Below are 14440 nucleotides of genomic sequence, written 5' to 3'. Positions count from 1 at the left end.
AGAGAAAGCTATCGGGTGAGTATTTGGGGATAGGCTTTAAACTCCCATGCCAAACTTCGGCAAACAGGCGCTGGCCCCTCTCCAGCGCCGTGACCGTCCCACCATAAAAACAAAAGCAGTAGCACCCAGGAGCTACTCAACAGCGGCTCCCCGTACATCTGCAGCTCTGGAAGATTATGGCTTTGGGTTTGTTTTGGTTTGTTTTATTTTTTCTCAGTGAGTGTACGCACGAAGGAGAAGGCGCTGCGGGGTGAGCGGCAGCAGGACGGGGCGAGCGGCAGGGGGACGGGGCGAGTGGCAGGGGGACGGGGCGAACCCTCCCGGGCAGGAGCGGAGCCCCCCGGCGGCGGAGGTGCCCCGGGGGCCAGGATGCCAACCCCACCCCCCCAGACTCCCCCATCCCGGGACTCACCGGAGGAAGAAGAAATAATTGTAGCCCTGCATGACGGTGTGCGAGTGGCAGGAGAAGTACCCGAGGCCGGTGAGGTTGAGGCGGGAGCCAGCGGGCACCTCCAACATGCTGCCCCACGCCTGGTCGCACAGCAGCTCGATCTCGGCCGAGTAAAAGAGCCCCCCCTCCTCATGCTGGAGGCCGGCGGGGTGGCCCCTCTGCCACGGCAGGTAGTTGTATGCGCCGTACGGGTCGGGGTGCAGCGCCAGCACCCGCGCGTACACGATGATCGCCGCCAGCTCGGCCCGGCAGCCCTCGCTGAGCGGCCGCCACTCCGCCGGCAGCTGGCAGCCCCCCCCACCGGCCGCCCGCCCCCCCAGCCCCAGCCCCAAGCCCAGCACCAGCAGCGGCAGCAGCCGCGGAGGAGGCGGCATCGCGGGCGGCTCCGCGGCCGGGCCAGGGGAGCGCCGAGGCGGGCAGGGGAGCGGGGTTACGGGGGGCTGGAGAAGGAGGGGGGGGCACGGCCTGGGGTCGCTGCCCCGGAGGCTGCGGGGGTTGTGGGGGGAAGGGGGAGAGGTGCGAAAGGGCCGGGGGTGGATGGGGCAGGGAGGCGGCGAGGCGGAGATGCGAAGGGGCAGGGAAGAGAAAGGGAGGGGGTTCAAAGAGCCCGGGAAGCGGGGAAGTGGAAGGTGCAAGGAGGCAGACACCCAGAGGGCTGAGGTCCAAGCGGGCAGGGCTGCAAAGGGGGAAAGATGTAAAGGGTCGAGGGGCAGGGAGTGCACACGGGCAGAGGTGCGAGGAGCAGAGATGCGAAGGGGAGGGATGGGAAAAGGCAGAGATGCGAAGGGGGCAGAGAGGCAAAGGGGAGGGCTGTAAATGCGAGAGGTGCAAAGGGGGAGGTGAAAAGGGAGGGATACAAAGGGGAGGGATGCAAAGGCAGAGTTGCAAAGAGGAGGGTTGCAAAGGGAAGAGGTGGACGGGACAGAGAGTGCAAAGAGGCAAGATGTAAAAGAGCAGAAATGCGAAGGGCAGCACACTCCGGGGTGGGGGCAGCTGCTGCACCCAGGGCTTTGGGAGGTGAAGGGCTGGCTTGTAGGATGCTGGAAAGGCAAAGGGTCCCAGTGGAGCAGGGGCCTGTGCACAGCTCCTGATGGGAAAGAAGAGCCTGGGAAACAGAAGATGTGTGTGTGGGGACGTTCGAAACCCTGGTCACCCACTTCATCCACTTAAGATGGAGACGGAGAAAAACTTGCAAGTGGAGGAGAGCAGCTCTTCCTAGCAGCCTGCAGCCGTTTTTCAAAATGCATCTGGTGAGCAAGGTAAAAATAAAATGCCAGATCTCAATAGATTTTCATTTCCCACTGTTTCCTCCTAGAATTCCTGAGGCGACTTCGGGCTTATCCAGCTTTTTGGCAGATCGCTCAGGGACTGACCCTTCTCGCCACATACAAACTGCTGTGGAGCTTCTCCTGAGGATCCCCAGGGGCACAGCACCACACCCAGCCCAAAATAACATTTTACTGTTTCAGTATTCTCCTTTTCCCACATCTGATCTCACTGGGGATAACAGAGTCAGGAATGGGCATGGGACTCTTAAAATCTTTTGTTAGAATATGAATATGGAGACATGGTCCCAGTTAAATCTCTCCCTGAATGTGACGGTCACTGAAAGTTTGACAGTGTGTCCTGTCTGTCTCCATCCACCTCTCCAGTCCTCTACAAGGACTAGGAGCTCTTGGGAGCAGAAGGTGCCTTTTTGTCCCGTGTTCACGCTGTGTCCGGTATAGGGGGTCCTCGTGCACGACTGGTGTTCAAAATAATGGGCAAAATAATGAATAATCAGTTAAATAATGCTGAGCCAAGTTCATGACAGTGAGACAAGACTTCTTCTGTGACAAGTGTTTCCCTCTGGAACAGTTTCATCAGACTCAGCTGTGTGTAGAAAATGAGCTGAAGACTTTAACAAAGGTCATATTCATATTTCATGATGACATGGTCCTACAACGTATTTCACCATAGCTTTATGCAAGAACAGCAAAGTTGGTTCTTGGTAAAACAGAAACATATTTTGATTTCTTTTTCTAACAAAAACTCCAGAATGATAGATAGAGCTTTTCTAACTTTTTTTTTTTTTTAACAATCTGTTTCTTGAAGATTAACAAACTGATTCGATTCACAGTTTTAATGAAAAAAGCTTAGAAGAGAATCCTGAAAATATTTTTTTTAAGAAAATATCATCAGGAAATCTCAACAGACCAACAAGCTCAAGATTTCTTTTAATGTTAACCTTCAGGAAAAACTGCGTTTGATTTGGAAACTGAAAGGACTAAACTGTGGTAGCCTCATTCAGTGGTTTTTAAATACACAAGAACTAAGGAGAAAAACAGAGAATCGAGGCTGATGTTGACTTCAGACAAAGCTGGGGCAGTCTGGAGGTATTTTGTACATTCTAATGTACCTGGAGGCCTTGGAATGAGCCTCAGGTTTCTGTTGAGAAATGGTGCTTCAAGATGTCAGCAAAAACATGGGAGTCATGTGAAGAGAAGTGTTGCAAGTGATGGGAGAGATGTTCAGCCTGCCCAAGGTGGTCTCTCCATGTCTCTCCATGGTCTCTCCATGTGGTACAACCAGCATCAGAGCCTGGCGGCTTCAGCAACATGAATCTCAGTATTGGGTATGGGCAGCAAAATACATACGTTATTACTCCAACATTGCTTCTGAGCAGATAGAGCCCCAAGAACCTGAGGAGACATTTGTAACCGTAGCTTGGTTGGTTTTGTTCTGGGAGCCAAATTCTTAACTTGTATGAAACGCAATTGCTGTTTCTTCTGTGTATACAGATGAGATTGATATCTTCTGGGTAGAAGAGCCTCATATTTAAGCTTCATTTCTGTTTACTGTGTGTTGCAAGTGAGTAATGGCCAACTGTCACCAAACCATGTTGGAAATATCTAATCTAAGCTGTGATCTGTTCTGCTATTCCTCACATTTCAGTTAACCACCACATCACAGCTGGGAGAGAGGACAGGGTGAGAAAAGGAGGGACAAGGGCAGCTCAGACCCAAAATACGAATGTGTCCTCCCTTAATGCTACTCTTAATAGTCTAAACTAAACTGCTTATATTTGGCCAGAGTGTTTGAATCATTGAGCCATCTCAGAAAACACAACAGCATTTGCTGGCGTCTGCTGGCTCTTGCCGATGCTCTCCAACTTTCTTTTTGGTGATGATTACCGGAGTGTGGAAGCAAGTAATTAACGCTCTTTGGAATTTCTTTATCATCCTGAAGAGTGGTCATGTTGGTGTTTGGAGGATACAGCGGGAGCCCATGGATCTGACCTCAGAGCTGAAGGAGCCAAAAGTAGGACTTGGTCATAACTCTGGAGCAGATGCAGTAGGTACTGAAGTCTGCACATAAAAATAAAAATATCACACACTTAAAAGTGCTTGATTTCATTTTGCTCTTCCATTTGTGTTTGCTGGTGCTGTGCCCAGTGCTGTTGTAAGGCCTTGGGTGGGCTCATCTTCTCCTGTGCCCTCTGTGAGATGTCCTCAACCAAAACCTCTGCTTGTCAGGAGGGCCTCCAGAGTTTCGTCAGCCTGTAACCTTCCCATCCTGACAAATTGGTCCCTTGGGTTATTTGCTGCTTGAGTTCATTAGCAACTTTCAGTATTTTAATAAAGCATTAGAACCACCTAAATTTAGATCACAGTGAATAACGTGATTTTGCTCTTAAATTTCTCTCTGCAGAAGCACCGTCAATTTTCTTCTCTTTTCCTTCACTTCCAAGGTAGTGAAAAGTAGCAGGAGGACCTGGACCCCTTCCAGGAGTCCTTTCTCTTCCAGCTTTGGATAACAAGGAATTAGTGACGGGGAATGAGGGTTTAGAAACCCTCCCTGGAGACTGCATCCTTCAGATCTGTGTTTGCTGTTTCTCTGCAGGGATCCACTGGCTGATCCGAGACGTTCTTCAGCGCAGTGTGAATACTTTAGGGCTGCACACTCAGCATGGGTCTGTCGAGTGCCGTAGCCAAAATCAGCTAATCAGAGGAGCATCAATAGAGCAAATTACCACTCAGGCTGTGCTTTCACCCACTCAGGCATGTGCCACAGTTATTCATTTGCTTCCTCTGCTTAGATGGTCTTGTAGACTTTGAGCCAGGCTTGTGTTTTCCCAGGCAGGAGCTCTGCCTTTTCTTCCACACATCTGTACAGATATTTAAACCAAAGGTTTTTCCCTCTGGGCTGTGTCATTTTCTTCACTGTTGCTGTGGCAATGCAGGTGATTTAAGCCTTTTAATAAAACATAGCTCTGCTCTGTCTCTCTCTTTGCCTTTAAAGTATGGACAGAGTTGAGCGTTAGTCCAGGTATCAAACAAGAGAGTATGGTGCTCGGGGTCTGGCTGTCTTTCTGATGGGTGTAGGTGATCTGAAACTTCAGCCCAGCTGTCTTTTATTTATGTATCTGCAGTGATTCCTTTGTAGTCCAGGGTAAAAAATATCAAACCCAGATTTCTTTCCCCCTGCCCACACCTCTTTAAACTGGGCAACCTACAAAGATGAATATTTGGCTGCATTAGTGTCCCCACAGGAAGAGATCCTTTGTTACCTTCTCTCTATGCTTCTCTAATTTGAGTAATGCTTCTTGTAGTTTGACATTTGGTCCATAATATTTAACTATTTTTGTACCAGTCTCTGGGCTGGGTGATTCCTATTAAAAAAAAAAAAAAGAATTCCTGGCCAAAATTCCCTGTATTTCTTTATGTTTCTTTGCTTTGAAGAGTAATCATGACCATGAAGAAACACGATCTGTCTTTGGGGATCAGCTGGGAATACATTGCTGTCTCAAAGAGTTTGCAAAGATTTACTTTATGCGCAGCATGGAAAAGACTTTCTGTAATACCATTTAGAATTTGAATGGAAAAGTGATTAGAAGCATCAAAGCGTTGGTATGGATGGAGATCTTCGCCTGCACCTTCATTGTATCTTTCTGTCTCTTTCTTGCCCCTTTGGCCTTTACCCTCCTTCTCCCAGATGTGGCCTTTTCTATCATTTACACAACCAAGATGCTGTGCAGGCTCTTTGCTCTCATGTTTTGAGTCCTGCAGCACCTTTTCCTGGGCAGACCCAGCCTTGGCCCACCACCACCCACCCAGCTTAGAATCATAGAACCGTAAAGCCATTTTGGTTGGAAGAGACCTTCAAGATCATCAAGTCCAACCATAACCTAACTGTCACTAAACCATGTCCCTAAGAATCTGTACAACTTTTAAACACCTCCAGGGGTGGTGACCACCACTGCCCTGGGCAGCCTGTTCTAATGCCCGACAACCCTTTCCAAGAAGAAATTTTTCCTAATATCCAATTTGAACCTCCCCTGGCACAACTTGAGGTCATTTCCTCTTGTCCTATCTCTTGCTACCTGGAAGAAGAGACCAACCCCCTCCATGCTCCAAGCTCCTTTCAGGCAGTTCAGAGATCAGAAGGTCTCCCCTCAGCTCCTGTTCTCCAGGCTGAACCCCCCAGGTCCCTCAGCCACTCTCATCACACTTGTGCTCCAGACCATTCCCCAGCTCCGTTCCCTTCTCTGAACTCGCTCCAACACCTCAAGGTCTTTCTTGTAGTGACCTGTTGCTACACACACTGTTTTTCTAGAGCATCACTGCTGATGGTGTTCACCACCCATCTTTTCTCTGGGCTTCCTTGGCTACCAGCATCCACCCCTTGCTTCATGCCAGGCTCTTGCAGAAGAGCTCTGAGGCAAGGACCTCCTCAGCTCTGCATTTCTGCGGCATCTGGTTCATAAGCCATGACTGCAGGTCCAATAATAAGAATAGCAACAACGTGCAAGCTGATCCCAGCCCAAGTCAGTGGACGCCAGAGCTTGCTGCGCTCAGAAGTCTGTTCATAAATCAACGTGAAATGCGCTGTCTGAGCGTTGCTCCCAGTAGACACACATCTGCATAACACATACCACTGACACAACTGGCGATGGGAAAAATATCTAAACATATCATTCCCACAGCTGCGGAGGAATGAATAAAGATGTCGAATTCCTCTGTCCCTGGGGTGAACTCTGGTCCAGGTAAATTCACTTCTTATAAATCAGAAATTTTAAAGGCAGAGGGACCATTACACAAGTTTAATCTGATCATACTGGTTAGAAGATGTCACCCAGCGATTCCTGTGTCAAGACCATAATTGATTTTAAAAGAAGACAGCGGAAGAAAGATATCCAGCCCTCACTTTAAAATCTCAGATGGTGGAGAAGTAAATTCATGCCTTGGTGAGTTGTTCCAATGCTAAAATCTTGTGCTTTTACCCATTCTAGATTTGTCTGTCTTCAGCTTCCAGCCATGGGATCCTGTTGTGCTGTTGTCTGCTACTTGAAAAACACAAACAAACAAACAACAAACCTATTATTATAAATCTTCACACATTTTTGGCATTTATAATTCAGTAATTAAGCACTCCCTTGAATAAACTGAGTACAATTTATTTTACTCAGTGGCAGGTTGACCAGACTATCAGTTACTGCTGTAGCTTGATTGACACCACCCCCCCGAGATTTTCCAAATCCTTTTCTCCTGCAGAGGTCAGAGAGGAACACTGGATTGTACAGACTGGTCTCCAAAGAGTCAGGAAGAGGGTAGCACCACCACTCCTGTTTGGTTTTCTGCTCCTTCATCCAAGAACCGCCTTTATTCTGCCAGCCAGCATTACGCAAGGATGGTCACTCCTGAAGAAAAAGTGTATTGGCCAAGTACAGTTTGCATTTCAATCCTCGCTCAGTCAAGTGAAGGCAATTCTTTGGGCCAGAGCAATCATCCCTCCTGCACCCAGTCACTCACACTGGGTCTCTTCAGCTGCATGGTCACAGGGTAGCGATGAAGAAAGTGATGCTGTATGTGTCTGAGTCCTAATGCAGCAGTGATATTGTAGGACTTTGGTTTCTTGTCTGGAAATAAAAAGATGGAGATGTGAAATGTTTTGTCTTTGCTCTAATAGCTCAAGTTTTCTGGATTTATATCCTGCCCCTCCTATGTTTTCAAAGAGTTGAATCTGTTTCAGTTTTTGAGTCACAGCTGGAGGTAACATGTTTTACACTGTCTTTGTCTAAAGATAATTTAGTGCTGCTAAATGGTACCAGATTGCCAGGGCTGACTTCTTTCTGTGCACTCGGCAGAACTGAGGAAGGGATTGCCTTTCCAAAGGGCCAAGTTGCTCCCAAACCCAAGCCTATTCAGTGATGTGCAGGTAGATCCAGCACAGGCAGGTCACCAGAGACAACATCTCTCCCTGTGCAGCCTTCCAGCCTGAAGAAACACCTCACCTTTCCTTCATCACTCAAAAACCACCATCTAACCTCAGAGGATCTTCTGTAGAGCCCATATGGTAGTAAGAATCGTGATTCTCATGCTATTACTGACTGAGCAGGGACAGGCTTGTGTGTCCAGAAAGTTGTGTGGCCCTGGCTTGGGATAGTCCCACGCAGAGGAAGTTCTCTTCTTGCAGTTGCCTGGATAAAGCAAAAAAAAAAGGAGGAAAGCATCTTTTAATGAGAGACTTTGGCACCATGTATAGTTAATGCAATTGAACTCACACTCTGCTCAGTTTTCACAGCTAAGTTCTTATGCTGATGAGTTAATTCCCTTTGATGTCCCTTCTGTCATTCTTCTGTTTTCACTGACTCTAAAATAACTCGACTGTCCATCTTGCTTATGGAATTACTGAACTTTTAAGAGAACACAAAGTGCTCTCACATGAGGATTTGGGATTAAACCTCTCTTGTTTATGTTAAACATAACAACTTAATTCTTGAACTGCCGGAGGGCAAATGAGTCTCCACAATCTCCACAACCTGTTTTCAAGCCCTACAGCAAAGGTCACTGTGATTTGTTTCTCATTACAAATGTTCTTTCCGGTAAAGTTGTCTCATGGTATATGACAGTTCTCTTACAAAACACCTTTATGCAATTTAAAGTGGTTTTACTTACAATAGTTTCCATTGTAAAGCGAATATATGCTTTATTTTCAGCACATTTCTCTTCTCTCAAGTTGCACTGATCAGTGGAGTACCTGACTTTTTGCCAGAGATGTGGTAAAGAACACAACTGCCTGCCATCCATGTCTGATCCAACACCCCAGGAGCTCTGGATTTGGAGGGGGGAATCCCACTGAATTGGGCAGTTTCCTGAACCTGGTTTGACTCCAGCCCTCTGGCGTATCTTGTGCACAGATGTGCATGCACATCTGGAGGGGGCAAGGCAGCACAGATTACTGAATGGTAGATTACTGTAACTACTACAGGGGTGACAGTCATAGTGTCACAGAATAATGTGTGTTGGAAGGGACCTCCAAAGCTCATCCAGTGCCACCCCTGCCATGAGCAGGGACATCTTCACCCAGATCAGGTTGCTCAGAGCCCCATCCAGCCTGGCCTGGGATGTAACTCCAGGGATGGTTCATCCACCACCTCTCTGGGCAACCTGGGCCAGGGTTTCACCACCTTCAGTGTAAAAAGATTGTTCCTCACATCTATCCTTAATCTCCCCTCCTTTAGTTTAAAATTGTTGCCACTTGCTCCTGCCCTTATGAAGACCCACAGATGAAGGGAATAGGAAATAACATAAAGGATGAGGCAGACAGGGATGCAGAGCCTAAGAGAAAGCTAGAAACAGTGGGAAAAAGGCAAAGAAATGAGCAGAAAAGCAGGAAAATACTCAGGACAGGAGGGAAAGGGCAGTGAGGGGAGCAGCTGTCAAAGAAAATTTTAGGCAAAGAAGGAGCAAATGAAGGAATTAAGTTAACTTACTGAACATGATATGGTAAAGCTATAGAAATAGGGACATGAAAGGAAAAACGGATAAACAAGAGTCTTGGGCCTTTTTTTTATGTGGCCACTGCTTGCAGGTGTCTGGTATAAAAACCATCAGAGACACCTGTGTTTCCCCACAGGACCTGTCAGCCCTTGTGTAAAATCAGCTGTGCTCAGCACTCACACTGGCCAGCTTGTATCGCCTCTTATCCTGCAAAAACCCAGACTCAGCTTGAGTTTCATACTGTGTCCCTCAGCTGGTCCCTGTGCTCCTGACCTGCCTGCACCTACCTGCCCTCCTTCCTGGACGGGGCTCTGAGCAACCTGATCTGGGTGAAGATGTCTCTGCTCATGGCAGGGGTGGCACTGGATGAGCTTTGAAGGTCCCTTCCAACCCAAACTAGTCTACGATTCAATGATTCCTCTGCCTGCCTTCCCCACCACGGCCCTGCCATCACCCTCCTTTTGTCTCAAGAGCATCCCCACATTTACTTCTGTTTCCAGGCCATTTAAGTGAAGTACCAAGAGAAGGACAGAGGTGGCATTTCTCGTCTGAGGTGGCTTTATAAGCTGTGTCCCAGATAGTGCAGGGTCATGGCCCTCCCGTCAGTGTCCAGCAACGCTCACATGAGATGCACCCCCTCCCCACAAACCACCTAGTCCCCTACCAGCAGGCAGCAAGTTTCTCTCTTTATCTGCTACTGACTGGGCATAGAATTATAGAATCATATTAATAGAATCATTTTAGTTGGAAGAGACCTTCAAGATCACCAAGTCCAACCAAGAACCTCACACTGGCACTAAACCATGTCCCTAAGAACCTTGTCTACACATCTTTTAAACACCTCCAGGGCTGGTGACTCAACCACTGCCCTGGGCAGCCTGTTCCAATGCCTGACGACCCTTTCCATGAATAAATTTTTTATAATAATGAACCTAAACCTCCATCAAACCATCTAGACAAACCCCATAACATGCTTCAATTACCTGCTCCATTACCATATGGACTCTGCATTTTTCTGTGTCTTGAGAAGGTTTTGTTCTTCTCTGGTATGCTTTTTTGAATAGGGCTTTCCAGGTCTTCGACGCAGATACTGTGTTCACAGAGCAGTTGACATGAAAGCACATCCCCCCTGCCATCGTGCAGGAGGTTTATTTGGATTTTAGAAATTGCCCTCTGCAAAGGATGAAAAAAATACAGCTATCCCAGTGAGTTAACACAAGCACGTTGAGGTCTGATCCAGCTCTCCCACCGGAGGTCGCTCCCTCCTCTCATGGCAATCAGCTGGCTCACTGCTGAGCAAAACTGTCCTCCTGACTCAGGGGAATTTCTTCCCCCAGGATCTGGGTTAGCAATGCCACCAATGTTAATGAGGGTTTCAGTTGGACGCTGATGAGTATGTGTTGGTCATCTACTCCTGCTCCCAGCCTCCTTGGCAATGAGATGATCCCACACGCCATCAGCATTGCCAAGGAGGGAGCATCTCTACATCCGAACCTGCCTTGGCTAAGTGAAACTCATTCTGCAACTTGCTGGTAGCCCCGTAGGAGAGGCTGACTGCTCTGCCGCCACACAACAGATCATGCATTTGCAACACACGCAGCAGCCAGCGCAAGGTCATATGTCAAGGCCAGGACAGCTGTTCCCCTGCCACCGCATCAGGGGTTGGCGACACATGTACAAGGCAGGTGGTGTTGGAGCCAGTGAAGGCTACAAAATCCAGCAGCAGCAGCCTGAGCAAATGCTTTGTTGGATTATATTGCCTGCTAGCAAAGCTGCCCGGCTCCTCCTTGGACTGCATTAACTGTTCAGGCTGAAACATCACATTTTGTTTATCTTGGGTAGATTTCTGTGGAAAATATTGCAATGGTTACTTGACCAGAGAGGGCTAAAGAGCAATGTTTTGTTTTGCTTGTGTTGAAGACTGTGTTCCTGTGAGTGGGGGCAAGATCTTCATATCTGGCAGAAAGGTGGGGTTGGAGAAAAAGATTGACTGGAAGGGTAAGATCTGGGGACCGAAAAAGCCAAGCATGGTAGGTGACACAGGTACCAGCTTCTTACTGCATAAAGGGATTGGGAATTCACATCCATTAACATGTTTGTGGTACTCAGTGTGGTGACAGGCATCACAGGAAAACCTGTATAGGTGTAAATGGTTCTGTCTCTCAAGTTCTACCTTTCAAATCCTTATCAATTCAAGGACAGAGAATTTCAGGACACTTGCACACTGAGCAGTGAAGACAAAACATAACTTCTCTATAGAAGGGTACAGCCCAAGCTGCCTCTCAGGGCTCACCGCCCTGAGCACAGAGGCTTAGGACACAGTAAACGTTCTTGTGCTACTGAACATTTACCATTACTCATTTGTGTCTGTCTGCATGTAGCATTTGTGGAGACACCAGGAAAGACCGCCCCTGCTGTTCCCATCTCCAGTGCAATAGTTAGAGAAGGGCTGCCTTCTGCAGACACCCTGCTAAAAAACCTGCTTGCTGGAGCTGGGCAACCTCTTGTAGGTCTGAAGCACTTAGGAGAAGCTTTCACAGCGTAGATGACCCAAAGAACTTGTCCTCACTACTTGAAGGGCCATCCCATTCCAGGAGTTACTGGGAATAAGAGTACAAAGCCACTTGCAGCCTCTCCATCCTCGTGCTGTGAGTTCACTGCTGAGGTTCAGCTCCAAGCCCTGTCTGCTGCACAGGTGACAATATCACCATAGGGGGAAGGAAAACATCTCTCTCACAGAGATGCATGTTAATCTCCAGTTCTGATTAAATATAGTCCAGCTGCTAGGAACAGCTGTGAAACATTTTTTTTCTTTACCTTTTTCAAGTGTGCTGCATTCCTCCTCTTCACCATCCCCTTGCAAAGGGGTGAAGCAGAGTGTCGGATAAAAGCCTTGCTCCAGGGCAAGAAAAGACCCAAACTGCAGCTTTGCGTAAATCTGTCACTTTGATTCCCCTGAGAACAACTGCAAACTTGAAAAATAACATAGTGAAGCAAGCACAGGTGTTAACTCCTCTTTTTTTAATTAGTAAAAAAAAATTGCTGTGAACAGCCCCCCGAACACTCTTTCTTTCACTCAGCTTTAAGCTTTGTTACCTCTTACTGTCCTATCTCTGTGTCGAGAAAAACCTTATTTCTAAACCAGAAAGGAAATGGGGAAATTGCCCTGTATCACTACCTGCTACAAAATTCACATTAACCACCCTTTGCTGCTTCTGCTGTTTTACTCTCTCCCTAGAACAATTTGTGAGGGGGGTTTTGCTCTCTCTCTCACTGTTAAACACTAATGTATCAGAGATTTGCTGGGTTTGGCTCAGGGGTGGGAGGGCAGGCTCTGAGGAGGCTCAGTGATGTCTTTCACCCCAGGGTCAGCTTTGTATCCTGCACTACATTTGGCTCTTTTACTCAAAACAAAGAAACACTGTTGTTACAAACACTTTTCTCCTCAATCCAAGCACTTTCAACCCCAAACACTCCAGCAACGGGTGCCCAGACTGTGCTCTGATGAGCGGAGGCGGCCGCGGGGGTTCATCTTTGATGGGCTCCAACATGGTGATGCCCTGGTTGCACCCCAGGAGGACCTGCTCGACAAGATGGGTAGAAGGAAGGAGAAACACCCACATCAGGGGTGTGTGGTGGGGTCCCCCAAACCAGTGGGGATGGCACAGGCCCCTTTGCCCTCTCTGGGGCTCCTCTCACCGCCGGCCACCACACGCAGAGCCCCGCTGGCTGCAGCCCAGCTCCACAGCCCTACCTTTGTCCCTTCTTCTTTCATGCTCTCATTAAGCAGAAGGGGTTTTCATTAAGGCTCCATTGTAAAGCAGGAAATTGCTTTTGCCACTGCAGTCCCAAGGGCTGTACATTTCTCAGGCAATTAGACCTTTATCAGGCTCTATGCTGCAGAGATAAGGTTTGCTGAATATGTGTTTGTGGACACAGATACGAATTGACACAGACATACAGCTTAAATAACATAAGGGAAATGCTTTCAGGTCTTTTTCTCTTTTTCTTTTCTTTTCTTTTCTTTTCTTTTCTTTTCTTTTCTTTTCTTTTCTTTTCTTTTCTTTTCTTTTCTTTTCTTTTCTTTTCTTTTCTTTTCTTTTCTTTTCTTTTCTTTTCTTTTCTTTCTTTTTTCTTTTTTCTTTTTTCTTTTTGTTTTCCCTCTCCTCTCCTCTCCTCTCCTCTCCTCTCCTCTCCTCTCCTCTCCTCTCCTCTCCTCTCCTCTCCTCTCCTCTCCTCTCCTCTCCTTCCTCTGCCTTCCCTTCCCTTCCCTTCCCTTCCCTTCCCTTCCCTTCCCTTCCCTTCCCTTCCCTTCCCTTCCCTTCCCTTCCCTTCCCTTCCCTTCCCTTCCCTTCCCTTCCCTTCCCTTCCCTTCCCTTCCCTTCCCTTCCCTTCCCTTCCCTTCCCTTCCCTTCCCTTCCCTTCCCTTCCCTTCCCTTCCCTTCCCTTCCCTTCCCTTCCCTTCCCTTCCCTTCCCTTCCCTTCCCTTCCCTTCCCTTCCCTTCCCTTCCCTTCCCTTCCCTTCCCTTCCCTTCCTTTTCTCCTTTCCCAGTTCACAGATGAAACTACATTTGCAGTAAATAGACTGAAAATATTTCAGACTGCATTGCTTGTCACTAGTGGCGGTGTTTAAACCTGGCAAGCTGCTCTCTCCATTAGTGACAGGCTTGGTGACCACTTCTCTCCCGTGACCGTGTTGGGAGCACAACCTGATAGAATTGCACCAGATCACTCACCACTCTCTCACATTGATCCACCCTAGGACTCATGGTGCTGAGCCAGGACACCTGACTCTTGTTTGGACATCGAGAGAAGCTGCCCACACCAGGATATCTCTAATCCTACTCAGCTATAATCTGAGACTATACAGAAAACTTCTTAGAGAATCACGGAGAATCAGAGAATCATAGAATGTCCTGAGTTGGAAGGGACCCACAAGGATCATCAAATCCAACTCCTGTCCCTGCATATGACAACCCCACAGTTCACACCATGTGTCTGAGGGAGTCATCCAGTTGCTTCTTGAATATTTTCAGGCTTGAGGCCATGACCACCTCCCTGGGGACCCTGTTCCAGGGCTCCAGCACCCTTTAGGTGAAGAACCTTTTCCTCATGTCCAACCTGAACCTCCCCTGGCACATCTTCCTGTCATTCCCTGTCACTGGTCGCCAGAGAGAATTGCTCAGCACCTGCCCCTCCTCCTCCCCTTGTGAGGAAAGAACGATTC

General features: G+C 47.9%; 1 protein-coding gene across 1 annotated transcript in view; it reads right to left on the bottom strand.

Annotated features, from left to right (window-relative positions):
- The window catches only part of CCDC3 (coiled-coil domain containing 3), a 42830-nt gene extending 41601 nt beyond the window's left edge, over nucleotides 1–1229 (bottom strand). Inside the window, exon 1 of the mRNA XM_065049284.1 lies at nucleotides 413–1229. Within this exon, the coding sequence (XP_064905356.1) occupies nucleotides 413–825 (413 nt within the window). The 5' untranslated portion in view covers nucleotides 826–1229. The remainder of the gene's footprint in view (nucleotides 1–412) is intronic.
- Nucleotides 1230–14440: the final 13211 nt, after the last annotated feature.

Source organism: Columba livia, chromosome 1 (genome assembly GCF_036013475.1).
Source record: "Columba livia isolate bColLiv1 breed racing homer chromosome 1, bColLiv1.pat.W.v2, whole genome shotgun sequence".
NCBI lineage: Eukaryota > Metazoa > Chordata > Aves > Columbiformes > Columbidae > Columba > Columba livia.
This window is presented reverse-complemented; position numbering and strand designations above follow the sequence as displayed.